Source organism: Lissotriton helveticus, chromosome 4_1 (assembly GCF_964261635.1).
Source record: "Lissotriton helveticus chromosome 4_1, aLisHel1.1, whole genome shotgun sequence".
NCBI lineage: Eukaryota > Metazoa > Chordata > Amphibia > Caudata > Salamandridae > Lissotriton > Lissotriton helveticus.
In genome coordinates this window covers 2,070,498,139-2,070,515,211 of record NC_136063.1, presented here as the reverse complement: position 1 = coordinate 2,070,515,211, position 17,073 = coordinate 2,070,498,139, and the positions used below count along the sequence as shown (strand labels likewise).

General features: G+C 42.7%; 1 protein-coding gene across 3 annotated transcripts in view; it reads right to left on the bottom strand.

Moving 5' to 3' along the window:
* The window catches only part of STAG2 (STAG2 cohesin complex component), a 1,493,174-nt gene that overhangs the window by 949,538 nt on the left and 526,563 nt on the right, over positions 1–17,073 (bottom strand). For all 3 annotated transcript variants that reach the window (XM_078688751.1, XM_078688750.1, XM_078688752.1), the window contains 4 exons: positions 12,849–12,922; positions 3,993–4,116; positions 2,806–2,904; positions 2,642–2,721 (listed from right to left, as the gene is read on the bottom strand). In XM_078688751.1, the coding sequence (XP_078544877.1) occupies positions 2,642–2,721; positions 2,806–2,904; positions 3,993–4,116; positions 12,849–12,922 (377 nt within the window). The remainder of the gene's footprint in view (positions 1–2,641; positions 2,722–2,805; positions 2,905–3,992; positions 4,117–12,848; positions 12,923–17,073) is intronic.

Below are 17,073 nucleotides of genomic sequence, written 5' to 3'. Positions count from 1 at the left end.
CAGCGGTATACAGCGCCAGGATGCCCCGAGATGGGGCGGCAGTGCGCTTCACAAGTATACACACATTTACATTTACAAGAGAAAGAGCGTCCCCTCATACGGACCAGACGGAACCTGGGGACTGAAAATAATGATGAAAGGCTTGAACAACGCATCTGTCAAGCCAGAACATAAGGTGTGAGCAGGCTTTGAATATAAGAAGGAGCAAGGCCCCATTTGGCACGGAACACGTAGCAGAGAGTCTTGAACTCAATACGCTTATTGATTTTACACCAATGAAGTAGGCGAAGCAGAGGAGACGCCGAGGCAGATCTTGGCAGGTGGAAAAGTAGACTAGGAGCAGCATCCTGAAAGACCTGTAATCCATGTAAAGAGGCTTTATCTGCACCCAGATACAGGACGTTGCCGCAGTCCAACCTGGATACCACCAGAGCCTGCACAACCGTTCTCTGAGCCACCAATGGAATTAAACGGAGGATTTTTTAAATTCACCTGAGAGCAGCAAAGCAGGATGACGCCACCCTGGAGACCTGCGGTTTAAGACAGCTGTTTGTCAATAATAAAACCCAGGTTTTTAACTTTGGAGACAGAAACAGGCACAGGGCCAAAATCATCAGGCCAGTGTTTAACACCACAGGGTTCAGGGTTATTGCCCTGAAGAAGCACCTCAGTTTTAGAACTGTTAAGCTTCAGGGCATTGCTGGTCAGCCAAGATGAAACATTCCGCAGACCTAACTGCAATAAGGAAGGATCCTGGTGCCGAGCTGCGGAAAGGGAGAGGACGATCTGAATATCGTCACCATAGAAGATAATCAGACCAGACTTCTCTGCAATGTCGGCCAAGGGATGAACTTATATATTAAAAAGTAAGGGCTCAAAATGGAGCCCTGAGGAACTCCGGAGGTTAACTCGAACGTGTGCAATCTGACTTCATTAGAGAAAACCTGAAAGGTACTTTCAGTAAGGAAAGACATCAGCCACTTTAGTGCCAGGCCAACCATACCAATGGCTTTGAGACGGTCCAACAGAATGGAATGAGATACCGTATTGGACGCAGCGCTTGTATCCAACAGAATGAGCGTGGAGGGGCCCCCGGAAAGAAGTTGAAGTCGGAGATGCTCAGTGACCTCGAGAAGAGCAGACTCAGTACTATGGCCACGTCTGAATCCAGACAGATGGATGTAGCAAATTGTAAGTAGTGACAAAAGAGGAAAGCAATGTGTTAATGTGCTGCTCCAGAATTTAAGTAAACACAGAAAGAAGAGAAATAGGATGGAAATTGGACCCACAAAGCGGATCAAGACCTACCTTTTTTAGTAAAAGAAGGACAAGGGCATGCTTCCACCCCTTCGGTACCGAACCTGTACTTAAAGATTTGTTATGTAAATTAAGGATCACAAGAAGGACTGAGTCGTCCAGAAGACTGAGTTTAGAAGGGGGGGAAGAGGATCAGTAGGGGAGACAAATTTGATAGAGCTCACAAGAAGGCAAGTCCAGAGGAGGCCAAGAACTAATCTGTTCTGAGTACTCCGGCACAGATGTCTGGGAAGGAAATTCAGGGAAACCTGCCAAGAGACCAACAGGAAGCGTTATATTCCCTTGCTGAATAGCATCTGCAGCAAGTTGGGCGTAGATGGTCTTGACTTTGTTGTAAAAGAACAATGCTAACTCATTGCATTGAGGTTGGGAGAGCGAAGGAGGAGGCAAAAAAGAATTTATTAACCACCTTAAACAAAGTTTTCTGGCAGTGCCGAGAGCTACAAATCTTATCAATGAAAATTAGAATCCACATTCTTTGGTTTGAGAGACTGGAATGTGAACCAGAAAATTACCATTGGCTGAGATTTAGTCAAGCATTCCACTGGTGAAGCCCAAAAGGCTGAACATAGTCTGGGAAAGCTGGTGTTCGTGTTCGGAGGAGACATAGCCTACCAATTCTAATAGAAGCAGGAGCAAGGTTATCTTTCATGCGGTTGCTCCCTGCATGAAGTGATGAAATGATAAAGAAAATAATGGGCTACAATTGTGATCATAATTCTGTGCTACTTATGATAGGAGGGACAAATACCTTTTTTTCGTACTAGGACTATTGATCGTCAAGTGATTTCAGACAATTAAGCTGTGGTTCTTGCTCCATATACAGAGCTAACAAACACATACATTTCACCTCTGCATGTGTTTTTCCCTTGGTCTAAAATCACAACAGTGAATATCTGCAGATCATTCAGAAATGGGTTGATAGTTTTCAATCTAAGTAGAAACATACTGAAAAACAGACTAAATAATTGCTGCTGAATTTCAAAGAGCTGGACTGTAAGGTGATGATATTTGTTATATGTAACCAATCAAATATATTTCCAGGCTTCCAATATAGAAATATAACACTTAATCTTTTCATATGTGAAGAGCATTTTTTGGCATCACAATGCTCAAATAAAAATTAAAAGCATAAATGGAGCTTCAATAAACTGAAGGTGGTGACAACCAGGCATATTTATGGCTAACACAAACAAGTTTCTAGTGTTTATAAGTGGCTGTAAGTGGCTGTAAAGTAAGTACTACATATACACCTTAGGTAGGTTACATTACTAATGAGCACTATTAATGTTGGTGAATGAAGACTGAAACGTACAAAACTTACTGTAAAACAAGAGTTAACAGTTTTATTGCCTGCACCGCAACATCATATTCCTTGTCAAGAGTCATCGAGACAATTCTATCCTACAAAGGAAAAGAACCAAGAGAATTAAGGTGGAAATATCACAGGTCTCTAGTTACTGTTAGTCAATGAAAAGTAACACTAACCTTAAATCGGCTGGTGAATAGCTCCAATCGGGAATTAAGATCTCTGTTATAATAAAGCCCCTGCAGAGCTGTGAGACATTTCAGTCTCACTTCGCCTTGCTAAACAAAAGTTAAAAAAAGACACATGCAGATTATTTTTTTTTACTTTCATGAAAGGTAATCTAGTTTTACTATTAAACAATGTTCTTTTCACAAGTCATTTTAATTCTCAAGAAAACCGTTAAAGTTATTATCTTCATTTTAGGTTTCCAATTTGCAATTTTAATGGTTTGTCACAAAAGGGATATTATCAGTTAGATTTAAATAACAGTATCATATCAAACAATAAGTGAAAATGGTTCTCGTTTAGATGCATTTTAACAGAGGACCAGTCACCAAATTTTAATCAGGACTGCGGAATGTTAGTGAGCACAGTAAAGCTGGTGATTAGGAAAATTTTTATATGTACATTACCGGTGATACAAAAATACAATTATTTCCAACTGTATATAAGGAACCAAGTAACACTTCATTTTGAACATTCGGGAAATGAGGAAATAGTTTAAGAGAATGGAATAGGAGAAAACAGTTATGCAATGTGGTATATCAATATATTTGCTGTATATCATGTTTTATTTGTGTCATCTTTTTAGAAGCTACATTTGTGGCAGTTCCTAAATATGACTGATAAAGTGCACTTGAAACCACCTTTTTAGGTTTCACAAATGCATAAAAACTAAATAACTATCTAAGACTGCTCATGAAGGTAAGCCATTTAAAGAAACAGTGCTGTCCTTCAAAAATGCTGGGTTTTAGGGCTGATGTGCAGCAACTAAAATGTAGCAACGGTAAGTAGTTAATGGAATTCCATAATGATTAGGGTGTAAAGGGAAATTTAATGGTAATCTACTTCATCCTACATCTCACCCTCTCATAGAATTTTTGAATAGTACAATAGATACACAACAGTGCAACTCTAGACCAAAGTTAGGTTTATCAGAGGAGTTAACATGGATAACATGTATTATCAAGCTATAGTGCTTTCACATTTACATCTCTTGATCAAGTTCTCAACAAATGATCATTTAAATCTAAGCATATGCACTGTTCTACAAAATATTTTGCAACAGAAAGTTAATAGTAAAACAAATCAGACCCTAGTACCAAAAAAAAACATTTGTTCTAGCAATTGGAAATTCCTTATTTACCTTATCATGCATAGTCCAACCAACATATTTTAAATAACTATCGTTAAGAAAGGCATCACTATACATCTTCATCCACACCCCAATCTCCTCAATACAGATGGCACGGATCTCAGCTATTGAATCCCTACATGGAGACAAAAGTAAGTAAACAGTCAAAACATACAATTACTGTAAAGCATATGGGCATTTTGCTACACAGTTGTGTTCCCATGAGTTGTCATCACTAAATGACTATATACTCTGGACCAAAATTGGCTGTTTGGGACAGGCTTTCCATTTTTGTTGGATGTCAAACTGAACTGTCAAATGCTCCGCATGAAGCAAAAAAAGAATGCCCTTACAGAATATGAACAGTCATTTAAAGTCCATCAGAATACTCTAATGTCAGAATTTAAGGTTTTACCCATGTGCAGTGTCAGAATTTAAAGTACATTATAATAACTTCCTGAAAGAAAGCGTGATGGATCTTGGGGGGGCACGTTAACCCATTTTCATAGAATGTAAATTAATGTTATCCTCGTCAAATAGTGTACACATAGTGCAGGTCTGCAAAAAAGTATTTCAACTATCACGCGTAAGGAGATTAATTTCCAGGGGGAACGCTTAAATGCTAAAATTCTTGTATTACGGTAGCAGAAGAGTCAGGACAACAATAAACAACCACCCTACAAATAAGGAAGCATTTCAATGAGACATTGGTACCATTCTTCATAGTAGAATGCACTCTTGGTCCTGTGCATAGATTTGCCCAGTGAGTGAGAAGCATAGGGTACAAAAAAATATGCTCATCTGTCGACGGACTCTATCCGGTCCACATTAGACTTTTCTAAAACTTCATATGGGTTCTGTTAGATATCTAGCAATTGAGCTGACATAATGGAGAGGTGTAACAATATTTGGTATCAACTTTGGATATCTTCTCATGACAAACTTGAAGCAACATATATCTAAATAAGGTTATTTAACCGAGTCCCTTAGGTTTACTAGTCATTCTCAAAAACTTTATAGCTACAAAATACCTTGAGAAAAGAGCTTAATGCATAAACAAAAGACAGAAAGACTAGACTAGAAACACTAGACTGCTCAAATTCTAACCTGGCAGGGATTGTTAAACAGACGATAACTTGTTTCACTTCGTCCAAAAAGTGAAGAAAGATTTTCTCAGTAATGGAAAAAGGTGGCTAACTTCAGTAACAATCTTGTTGGTGGATGTCGGAAAGTCTGTTATTAGTAGCGGTAAATATGTATCCATCACTGGCAATAAAGCCACTAGCACGGTCTAGGGCTCAGTATAGGTCTCTATAAAATATTCCCATGCTCAACTCTTGGTAGCTTGGTTGCGAGCAGGCAGTCTTAACTTAGGAGAGAAGTATATAAAGCATTAACAAACAACAATTCAGTAAATAATTAAGACAACATACAAATTTAAAATATTGTGAACTATGTTTATCTTTAAAATGACACCAAAACAACATAAATCAAATGTAGGGAACCGAAAGATATGATTTTTTAAAAAGAATTACCACTTTATAGTGCTTAAAAGCCTATAGCGCCACTCTGGGACCTCTGTTCACGCTTGACCAGGACAAAGTCAAAGTTTTAGGCCGATCGGTATGGAGCCCTGCTCTCATACCCCTCGCAGTAGGCCTCTGTCAAAATGTTACCTTCCGACTGAGAAACCTTTCTGGAGCTTTTTCTTCCAAGGGTCCTCGCTGCTCTTCATCAGGCTGGATTAGAGAGGGTTTGTAAGCTTGACTTTCAGGGAACTCCCGTACAAACTCTGGAAGTCGTACCTCCGGAGCTCTTCAGCGGGCCGAATCGAGGCAGGGTCGAGGTTGAAGGTCTCACTGTTGAGCCGGTCACCTTATGGAGCTTTTTGTTCCTAACAACCTCTCCAAACTTCTGGAACTTCTTCCTTAAGTTCCCCTTGAGGGCTCAAAACATAACCCAAAGGTCTGGTAGCTCCAAGATAGTCCTTGAAAGGTTGGTACCACAAATCCCACAGTGCACCTGGACAAAACCCTTAAAAAGCCACTTGAGGTACTCCAGGCAGGGGTCTCTTGGTGGTGATGGTTCCAGGTGAGTTCTGTTAACTTGTAGCTTGCAGGATGTCTACTCTTTAATCCTTTTGAAGCAAGGTGCATCCACAGGGCTGTAGTTCCAGATAATATGTCAAAACAAAAAGAGAGGCAGGGAGGGTAGTGGGACACTCTTATACCCCAGTATTAATCAATAAACAAGACAAGAGTGTTCCATGGTAGTATTAAAACACCGTTAGGAGCAGGTAAACAACTTCACTTAAGGCGTTAAGGAAAGCCCTCACTCACCACCTAGTGATGACATACTTCATCATCGGGCCCCACAAAAGAGACCTAGCGTCTCTTGTAAATGTAAATGTGGGATACTTGTAAAGCGCACTGTTACTCTACCCGAGTGTCCTGGCGCTGTAGACCGCTGGGGAACCCGTCCTGGTTTTCCCTGTGAGATGGTCCCTTTCTGGGTATCTCCAGGGTGAAACCAGGCATCCCCGGCGTCTGTGGGGGGCCGTTGTAGAGATGAGGCAAGCTTAATGCCCAGAGTTACCGAGTGTGTTCCCTGGTTTAGGCGGGCTGCCTTTGGAGCCACAGCCCGGTTGCGATAATTTAAGAGACGCGCTATGATGGGCCTTGGCGGTGCTCCAGGTTTTGGCACGGGGCCCAGGGAACGATGTGCGCGTTCAACGATGAGGTGTGCAGAGAAGGGCTCGATGCCAATGGATGTTAGGAGTAGCTTTTCTATATAGTCCTCCATTCGCCCAGTGTCTGTGGATTCTGGAATGCCCGTAACGCGAATGTTATTGCGCCTACTGCAGGCCTCCAAATCCTCATTCTTCGCAGCAATTACACGTAATAGGTTATCCATCCTGGCCAGCTGTGTCGTGTGGCTTGCGGTAGTATCATCATTCTCCGATATGCGTTGTTCGGTTTCAGTAATCCGTTCCTCATGTTGGTCCATTTTGTGCACCATCTTATCCATTCTGGAGGACATCCGGTCAACTTTATCCACTACTGTAGCAAACCCCTGTCTCATTTCTTGTAGTATTTGCTGCATATCTAAGTCCATGGGCTGCGGGCTGCTTCCCGCTACATCTGCACCCTTCATGGTAGGTTCCTCTGAGTTTGGATTTGAACCCTTCTTGGCAGCGTCAAAGTTAAGTTTTGGCTGGCGGTTGCCTGGTTTCACCATGGTGTCTCCTCCACACTGGGCGCTGATCCACCAATCCGACACTATTATTGCTGTCCGATGTTAATTCGCCGGTCCACCGGTCAGCGTGGTGTGGCCCTCTCAGCTCCGCGGTACAGCCGTCAGTGCGTGTCCACACGGGTGTACATAAGCGACTCTCGGCTTTCCAGTGGAGCCTGCTTGGTAGCGCAGCCCGGCCCAGGGCAGAGTCCATGACCCGCGCCACTCCACCTGTCGCCAATAGTCCTCAGTTCAATCTGGAGACCTCTGCGCTGGTTTTCCCGTACGTCTGCTGGGCTCGCCTGCAAGTGGGGTATTGGACAGATCTGGTTGGTAACACTGCGCAGGCGCTTATGTGTTTCAGCGTATCTGCGCCTCTTCCGCATCGCCATTCTTAGCTGTAGGGCCAGCCAGCGCCTCGAGGGGACGCCTGCGCCGCCGTATTTTGTCACAGCTCGCCAATATATGAGTGGTCAAGGATCCCGATCTGCCTTCCGTGCTGTATTGCAATGTTAGGGCCACTACGTAGCGAGCTCTTCTAATATGCCCCTCAGCGCTAGGTGTAGCGCTATGAAGCTACTCAAGTAAACAAACTGTGCAGCTAAATATTTCTGATTGTAATAGGGGAAATTGTGGGAATGGGTCCAATAGAGGGAGTGAGCACAGTTCGAAGTGCCTCAGCACAGCACCAATTCTCGCCACACAGTGCACCAAGTTTCTCTGGTGTTTAATGCGACATTCCGGGGGCTTCATCTACTTGCACGAGTGATTCCAGGCCCTGCTCAAGGTCCAGCACATCCAGATTCTCCCAGCTGCAGTTCGCGCCGTCCGGCGTTGTCCCCTCGCTGGTAGAGCAACTCAGAGCCGGTAGCAGGTACTTAACGCCGTCCAAATCCCCCCCGTCACGCTAACATGCGCGTGGCAGGTATGCTTACAACAGTCCCATGCCCCGCTGAGATGCGGCCTTTGTGTCTCGGTCTGGGCTGTTACAGGCCAGCGTGTATGAGTGGTCCGCAAGCCTGTCCACCACTCTGCAATCCCGCTTCACTGCCCCTGCCCAATGAATCCTTATGCGTGATCCTATTTAGGGGGGGGGGCAGGCGATCACAATCCGCCAGAGGTAGCAGGTACAGCTCCGCCATCAATCGCGGCCAGCGGTCCAGCCTGCCTTCCTCGTGTCAATCCCCGGCTCTCCTGCAGCCGTAGTATATCGAAGCGCCTCCAAACTCGGACCGGGACTGGGGAAACACTATTTCTTCAAAACCGCATCATTTTTGCCCAGGTCCGCTCCAGTAGTTCAGGATAATTATAGGATATTCGACCCAGGAAACAGGAGCCTCACTACAAGGCGGCCATTCTGTTTGCGCACCCTCTAGCGCCCCCATAGATAATACTTAATCTATCTGCAGATTCCTCACCTCAAATATCCCAGGTGTGAGATTAAATCTGGAAACTTAACAGATCCTCCACACCAGTAGGGTATGCTTGTACCATTGTCAGAGCCAGAAACAACACCACGGTCATACCACTGGAGCCATAAAGTGCCCACCCCGGCACCTAGATGTTAACACCCTGTCAATTACTTCCGCTCCCTTTCAGGCAACAACTAGAAGGAGCACACCAAATTGTGAGGGTACAGCGCAACAAGCGAGTTTGGGACTTTAAAAAAATGTCTTACTTTAAACATCATTCAGAATTGGGATGTGGGAGGAATCAATGCGGAATCTGCAGATGAATCGAGTATCCACCAGAAAGAACGTTACCAAAGTAAGTTTTTTCTTCAGCAGGATACATATAACTGCAGATTCCAAATCTCTTTAATAAAATTACAAAGTGCAGTCCCCTATTACATTAAAAGGTGGGACTGAACGTATGGCTATACCAGGATATTCTGCAATACTGAATGTGCAAAATGGCCATCCCTTCTCACCATAGAGTCCAAAGAATGTTTGGTGAATGGAAGCCCTTATTTCAGCCCGACAGGAGTCTTACAGAGGTCAGTCATCGAGACATCTTTGACGAAAGGGCAAAGCACATCTTGTTGCAATAAAGAATCCAGGAGGATAAAGATCTCAGGGCTGATCACTATAAAGCAGACGATGTAACAACCACCACTTTTCTAGGGTCAAGTCTCTGAAATCCCTTGGGGAGAATATACTGAGGAAGAAAGCATTATAGATTGAACTAGTTAAAATAGGTCCCCACCCTTGGAAAGAAAAATAGTTTTGGTTCAAAATAGCAACTTGTCTGGGGGAAAAAATATATGTACGTGACATGCCTTGCTGAAATAACTACAAAAAAACGCTTTAAGCATCAATAGTCTTAACTAACAACTATGAAGAGTCTCAAAAGAATAACATATCAGAAAAGTAATTAACAAGTACTAATCGCACTGTGGCATAACTAACAGGATAGGTGGAAATAGATTTTCTTAGTACCTTCAAAAATCTTATAAAAGTTAAAAATGGAAGCCTGGTCTGGAAAGCAGAAAATGCCAATAAGGAAACCATGTATGCCTTGACAGTGCCCATTGTATAACAATGCTGAGAACAGAAGAATCAATGTTGTTTTCAGTGCAAAAAGGTAACACTTACTTCACTATCTTCACTACTACAAAAGAGCATTAGTATTACTTACTTTAGCCTCTGTAAGCCCTATGGGAATCCACTGGACTCTGGGCACACTATAGCTTACTTTGGTATAGTATATACAGCACCAGCTTCCAACCGCGGGTCTGTCACAGACATAGGATTATGATGGATGCTGCAGGGCTTGAAGCTGGCCTTGCTAGTTGAAATTCTGCCACAAAAGGGTAAGATTCTCAAAAAGACTTCGACAAAAAGTAAAAAAAATGGCTGGGGTGGCTTCCTCCGGATCTGCACTGACTGGCACAGAAAGAAAAGAACTTATGTCATTACAGTGGAGTAGTGCCAATATAGGCACGTACACGTCACTTGCAGCGCAGACAATGGCAACAACACCATACGGAGACATGCTATGCCGACAATGCCATGCGGAGGCGGACGCCGCCATGTGGAGGCGGACAATGCCGACAACACCACACGGACCCAAATGATAACACCTAACGGTGCGCAGGAGCACTGCTGACCAAAAAACTTTCCGCAGACAATCTGATGCCTGGGGATAATTCGAAGGGAAGGAATCTGTGGCTAGATGTCTATCAGATCAGATATCTCCACCAACTCAGACAACTACTACAAAAGGGCTGGAGAATGCCTGGGACCTCACCCTTCCAGGAGGTACAATGTTGCTTCTTTTTCATATCTATGTGCTGTTTTAAGAGAGAACGAGAACTTGGTTTTAGGCATAAAACTACAGATACCTTTCACGTGCCTGGCTATGAAAGGTTTAGCACCCCCTCCTTTTCTTAACAGCGATTTAATTTACATTGGGGCAAAAGCCATCTGACCTTGAGTCACATTCCAATCCCAGGCACCACAGAAAAAAGTAATGCAGGTACCTAATTGACATCTAATCCTCACAATCCAATCCCTACAGGCTAGAAACCTAAACACGTATGAGGATACATCCCCAATTGAACCAATTTTACATAACACATTTATTAAAACTGTCTCAGAGTAAATCAGCAAATTCCATGTTGAAGGGCAAGGAAAATTACAACAGGGTGCTTCATTACTCAATGATCTCACAGTGGTGCAGGTTCAGAAATGACATGGAGCCAGCCCCTAGTAGCGTGGAGGTACTGAACAATTCTGTATGGCACCATGGACATTCAAGAGGTGAGGTATCTGCAGGCAGAAATATCCATCAGAAGGGTGATTTTATTTGTTGACCCCAGACATGGGCAGAGGTATCTGCCTATGTGGCATGCAATGGTCGAGAAATATCTCAATGTGAAACTTTTCACTTTGCTGCATAATACATCTGTGGGGAAAGTCTCTGTGCCTCTTAAATCTAGAAGCACCTTCAAGTTAAGTCTAAGAGTCTAAATTCTAAGACTCCAGTCTTACTCCAGTTTAATGACATTGAATTAAGGATGGGAGAGCTTCACTTTTTTGGAATGGAGGCGTTTTCCTAGGCTATGCTATTGACATGGTCATGTGAATGTAGCGTGTTTGTCGAGCCAGTGCTACAGTTATCAGAATTCAGGTCATCCTGGAACCAGTTGACCACCTTCATGATTAAAGGAAATGTGGGAAAAGGATATGTAGAGCTATCTGAGAAAATTACTGCATGCATTACTTACACTCATTTACCATTTAAAGGATTATGTGGGTATCTGGTTACAAAGTCTTGGCATTCTGCATTTCTAACAGATATAAAGATCAATTTGTTCCCTGATGAATTGGGGGCTTTAGGTGGAGGTATCAAGAGTCAACGTGAGAAAGACTCCTTAGAAGAAAAACAACTTCCAATGCTCTGAGTCCAACCCTAGGTGGCCCAAGTGAGCAAATCATGTGATCTAATCCTACACATTCTGCAAACTTGTTGTGCTTTGGGTAAAAGTTTGTTGAAAAGTTTACAAATGCATTTAACACATAACCTTAATCAGTCTATCAGGATATGAGAGATCTGGCACCTCAACAGAATTAAACATATATGGTTGTGGTATGTAACCATACTGCCCAGGGATGATACCTGGGACCAAAAGACAGGCATCCTAAACAAAACATTTCTCGCTCAGTTACTTTAGAAATATCCCAAACAACCCAGGTTAATAACCTGTGGACAGCACAATCTCATAGAAAATACACGTCTTAACATCACCCCCCCAACCCCCATAGAAATAAGCATTGATTAATATCTTAATTTAAACAATTGTATTAATATGCAAATTTGCTCCTTTAATTGCCAAAGAAAAAAGGTCATAATATTTATTGCGAAAGTAGAATGGGGCTGATTTGAGAAAACAGTGGTTATGGTCTCAGATTCCATTCTAAAATCAGCTGACTGAGGAAAAATGAGGCCATACACACTAGGCTTAACATTAACGTTATTTTAACTCACTGTGCAAAATTAACCCCTTATGCTACATATATAGTTCTATACATTTGTGTATAACTACTGCACAAATACAAACATTAGAGCATAAACTACTCGCGCGTATGTACAGTCTACTATGAAATGTGTAACCATTGTTGAGGTAGGGGAGGGACATTATATTCCACTCAAGGAGTTACCTCTTAAGTCTTAGCCCTTACCCAGACTCAATGGTGGTAACAAATAGCATAGTAGATCCTGCACATCTAAATTTAAAATATACACATTTTTAATATGCTATTCGAACCACGAGTGTGGGGAAGATCTATAACTCAAGAGACAGAGTTTCAAGTGCAATATGTCCATCCTCTAACTCAACAATATATGCCACACAGATGAAAACAACATTCATCCTAGGATATATTAGCATTCCTAATCGGTTGGTTAAGTACTGATGTTAAAATGTGCTGTTTGACCAACTAGTTCATTAGTAATGCAATAGTTAATATCAGATTGGTTATGTTATAAAATACAAACACACACAACATTTATCAGATTGCAAACAGCTGATTAGAATCAGGTGTTCCCTGCGTACAAAGCCACATGGTTGTAAAACAGTAAGTCAAATTAAGTATGAAACAATTGTTCCAGGCCCCAAACTAATTAACTTACCGATATCGATGCACAAAAACACCTTTAAATATTGCATTCATCATATTTTCAATTTCATCTTGATTTTCTTGAAGCTTTTAAAAAGAAAATAACCAAGACAAAATCACTAACAGTTTCCCAACAAACAATTTTCGAAATACTGCAATCCTTACATAAATTAGCTATTCTGATTTCATATAGAGACAGGGGGAGAGATAGAAAGAGAGATAAAGTTAGTAAAACAAAGACAGAAAATGAGGTTTGTATGGTCCTTCTATGGACATTATAGAGGTCAGTGTTTATGCAGCAGAGGACTACATGAGCTCTGGAAACTCTAAAGAGGTGCATAGAAGTACAATGTTTGTACAAAAATTGCGGTGCATATTTCATACAGAACTAAAGCAGTAAGTTTTTAGACAAGACAAAGAGCAGTAAACTATGAGTTATTATGGAACTGTGCTGAAAATAAAAACATTTTAAATCAAAGAAAGGGAGTAAAACGGGTATTGGCAACTGTCAGGTTATATTTCTAAAAATGTAGGAAGAAAAACAATAGACAAGGAACGCATTACTTATCCTGTAAGCATCTATTCAGAGCTTGTAGTGCTGTAGAATCATATGCTTAGCATATTCCTGCCATCTAGTGTGGGCTCGGACGTTTGCAACTTGTTTGTCTCCTAAGAAGTCTTTCGAGCCTCAAGGTAAAGTGATTCCTCCTATTGTCTTTATTGCGCATGATTATCGGCTCCTTTGTTAGATTATTTTCGGTTCATTGGGTGAGCTTAGGATAGGAGCAACAGAGAGATTGTAAAGATGTACATACAGGCTATAGTTTGATAAAGATGAGAGTTAAAGTAGGGAATCAACAGCCATTAGCTTGCAGGGAGGAGGATGGGTGCACATGCATCTACAAAACTACACACTACTAATAGATGCTTACAGGGTAAGGAACTTGTTCCATTCGTAGCATATGTTGGTCATAGATACATATGCTTCGCACCGAATGTAAAGCAAGACTCCCATAATGAGGTGGCTAGCTAGTGAAGTAGATCTTCGAAAAAGTGTTCACAATATAGCTTGAACCACTCTAGCTTGTTGGTTAGCAAACTCATCAACACAATAGTGTTTTGTGAACATATATATGGGTTATTCATGTAGCTGCCTTAGAGCTATCACTTAGTGGAATTCTTCCTAGGAAAGTCAGAGGCCCCTTTTTTTACATGTGGAATGTGCTCTTGAAGATGTAGGTAGCAATTGCTTAGTTTTGTGGTAGCAAGTTTGTATGCTTTTTACCATCCACCTTGCAATTCCTACTTTAGATATTGGTGAGCCCTTATGAGTTTGAAAACGCTACAAAACATTGAGTTTTACTAAAAGGTTTTGTACTATTGATGTAGTATATTACTGCTCTTTTAAGATCTAGTGTGTGTGTGGAGCTCTGCCACGGAGTCTGGTTTCAGAAAGAAGGCTGGGGACTCAATGGTTTGGATTAAAAGTTTAAACTACTTTACAGAGAAATTTAGGTCTTGTTCTTAGTACCAATTTATCTGGACGTATTTGGGGAAAGGTTCTCCTAGAGTGAGTGCTTGAAATTCACTTATCCGTTGCTTTACTCGACTGGTGACAATGCGAAGAAGAAACGGTATACAAAAGTAGGGTGGCAGCTAAGAAATGGGGGAAAATCTGGGCGCCTTGGCAGAAATATAGAGGGTGTTGTCTAGCCGTCTATTCTTCAGTGAATTGTATCACTTCTGCAAAATGGTGTCTGCCTGTCCTGTAACCTTGATTATGTATACTGTGTCTGCAATTTTCCTGAAGTTTTTAATAAAAAGATTAAAAAATAAAAATTAAAAAAAAGAATGTTGCCTTCCATGTGAGGAACTGTATATCGCATAAAACTTTATGAATAAATTATAAATACATTGATGTAGATGTTCAAAAGAAGGACCCATAAGCCTTGTAAGAACTATATAAAGATTCCAGGCTGGTGGGATGAAGGGAGGAATGACTTTTTAATCCCTCCATAAAGGCTTTAACAACAGGAATCTTAAGCATATGTTGCCTGTTTTGCATGTAGGCAGCAAGTGCTGCTAAGTGTAACCTAAAAGAGGTGTATGCAAGACCTGCTTGTTGTAAAAGGAGTACCTAGGGGATAGTGGTTGGATTTGTTTTGCTAAACAATAATGCGCAAATCCCTTCCATTAGCTGAATAACATGTGGGAACCTGTGGAAGACTGAGGTACTCAAATTCAAAATTCAGGAGCCAGAAGTAGTGGGGTAGGGGTGTGTGACTTGTACCCTGGTCCTGAGTTAGGAGACTTGGCCAGATGGGCAGCTTCTTGTGTGGCATAAATGATAGTTTTAGTAGGGTTGTGAACCATGCCTGTCGACCCCATTTTGAGGCTATTCGAAAGAGTGTTAGGGATGTGTGTGTGAGCTGCTGAACCACGTAAAGAATGATTGTGAGAGGAAGAATTATAGCATAAGCAAATATCCCTGACCAGCTGATCCATACGGCTTCCCATTTATATTATGGGTGAGGAAACATGGAGGCAAAGTTTTGACATTTTGTGTTCTAGTGTGTGGAAGAGAGGTCTATCTCTGGGGTTCCCCACCGTTGACAGCATGAGTTGAGCAATGTTGTATTGATGCCCCACTCGTGTACATTCTGCTGAGCATATCTGTGAAGTCACTTTCCGCCTCTACTTGGTATTCTAGTAAGAGGTAACTGTTGTGATGTATTGCCCAGTGCCCTTCACGCTCTGATATGCAAGAGAGCAATATGGAGTGTGTGCCTCCTTGTTTCTAAATGTAGTATATAACACTCATGTTGTCTGTGCGGAATAGACCTACCTTCTGGTGAAGGGGTTGCTGAAAAACTTTAAGAGGTAGATGAATCTCAAGAATGTCTAGATGAACACATACATTTATGCACTTTTTATATGGCGCCAGGGGTAGGGACAGGCTGCTTCCAGCCACAAAGGTCACCTTACAGGCGTGGGCTAATGCAACAAGGGCCACGGGGTGGCAGGGCAAACCTACTCGTCAGACTCCCCTATGGAAGTGTACCTGGCTCAAGGAACTGCATAAACTTAAGGGCTTTGGGGCCTGGTACGCCATAGGGATTACTACTCTGGGCGATGTGATGAAGAGGGAAGAGCTGCAATCGTTTGCGGAGTTGAGGAGGGAATATGGTCTGGGGCCTACACAAGCTTTTAGGTACACACAATTGAGGCACGGGCGGAGGCGGTACTGGCGGCTCCACTCCCGGAATATGCTCCAGTAGAGGGTCGCCTCCTACAGGAACAGATCCCACACAAGGCGGTCTCCCTCACATACAGGACACTAATGAACAACATGCCCACGCGAAGTGGCGATTAAATCTCGCCTGTGATTGATACAATTCAAGGTGCTTCATAGAACTTATTTTGATCGGCTGAGATTGTATAAAATTGGGAGGGCACCAGATCCCTGTTGCTTGCGTTGTGGGTTCGAAAGAGGGGATTTTTTCCACACCATCTGGGCGTGCCCGACTATTCAAGTTTTCTGGGGTGAAGTACTCCGAGAATTGGGAGCGGTAATGGAGACCACTCTTCAGCTGGACCCCAAGTTAGTCCTACTGGGGATGACAAATGATGTTGATGTAAGCCGCCCACAATTGATCTTCCTAGTGCTGGCCTTAGTAGTGGCCAAGAGGGATGTGGCCAGGAAGTGGGGAGCCCCAGATTCCCCGTGGCTGGAGGACTGGCGTGGCGGCCTGGACTTGTATATGGCCGCAGAGAGGGTTACCTATAAAGCGCGGGGGTGCCCAAAGAAGTTTGGGAGAGTGTGGGGGAAATGGCGCCACTACCATGGACTGGATGGAGGCCTCTGAGAAAGCTGCTGGGACAGGGGTTGGGGGACCACGAAGGTCATGGACTGAAGGATGCTGTACTGTATTTTTGGCCAGTGGCACTGATGTGGACTTCACATTGCTTGGACTTTCCTTTATGAATAGAGAATTGGGGTTCGGGGGGGTTGTGGGGGGGCTCTGGGTTTGGAGCTTCGGAGGGATAATGACATACCTGTTTTATTGTTCTGCACTGAAAATGCTAAATGTAAGTCACATTTGGGGTTTTTTCAAACGGATGCACGTCGGGACTACGCCCAACCTGGAAAGCACAGTGAAACCCAGCACCTACTAAAGGATGCCACCTCGAGATCAATGAAAATATGCTAAACATCGGCGCTTGGAGCCTACTATAGG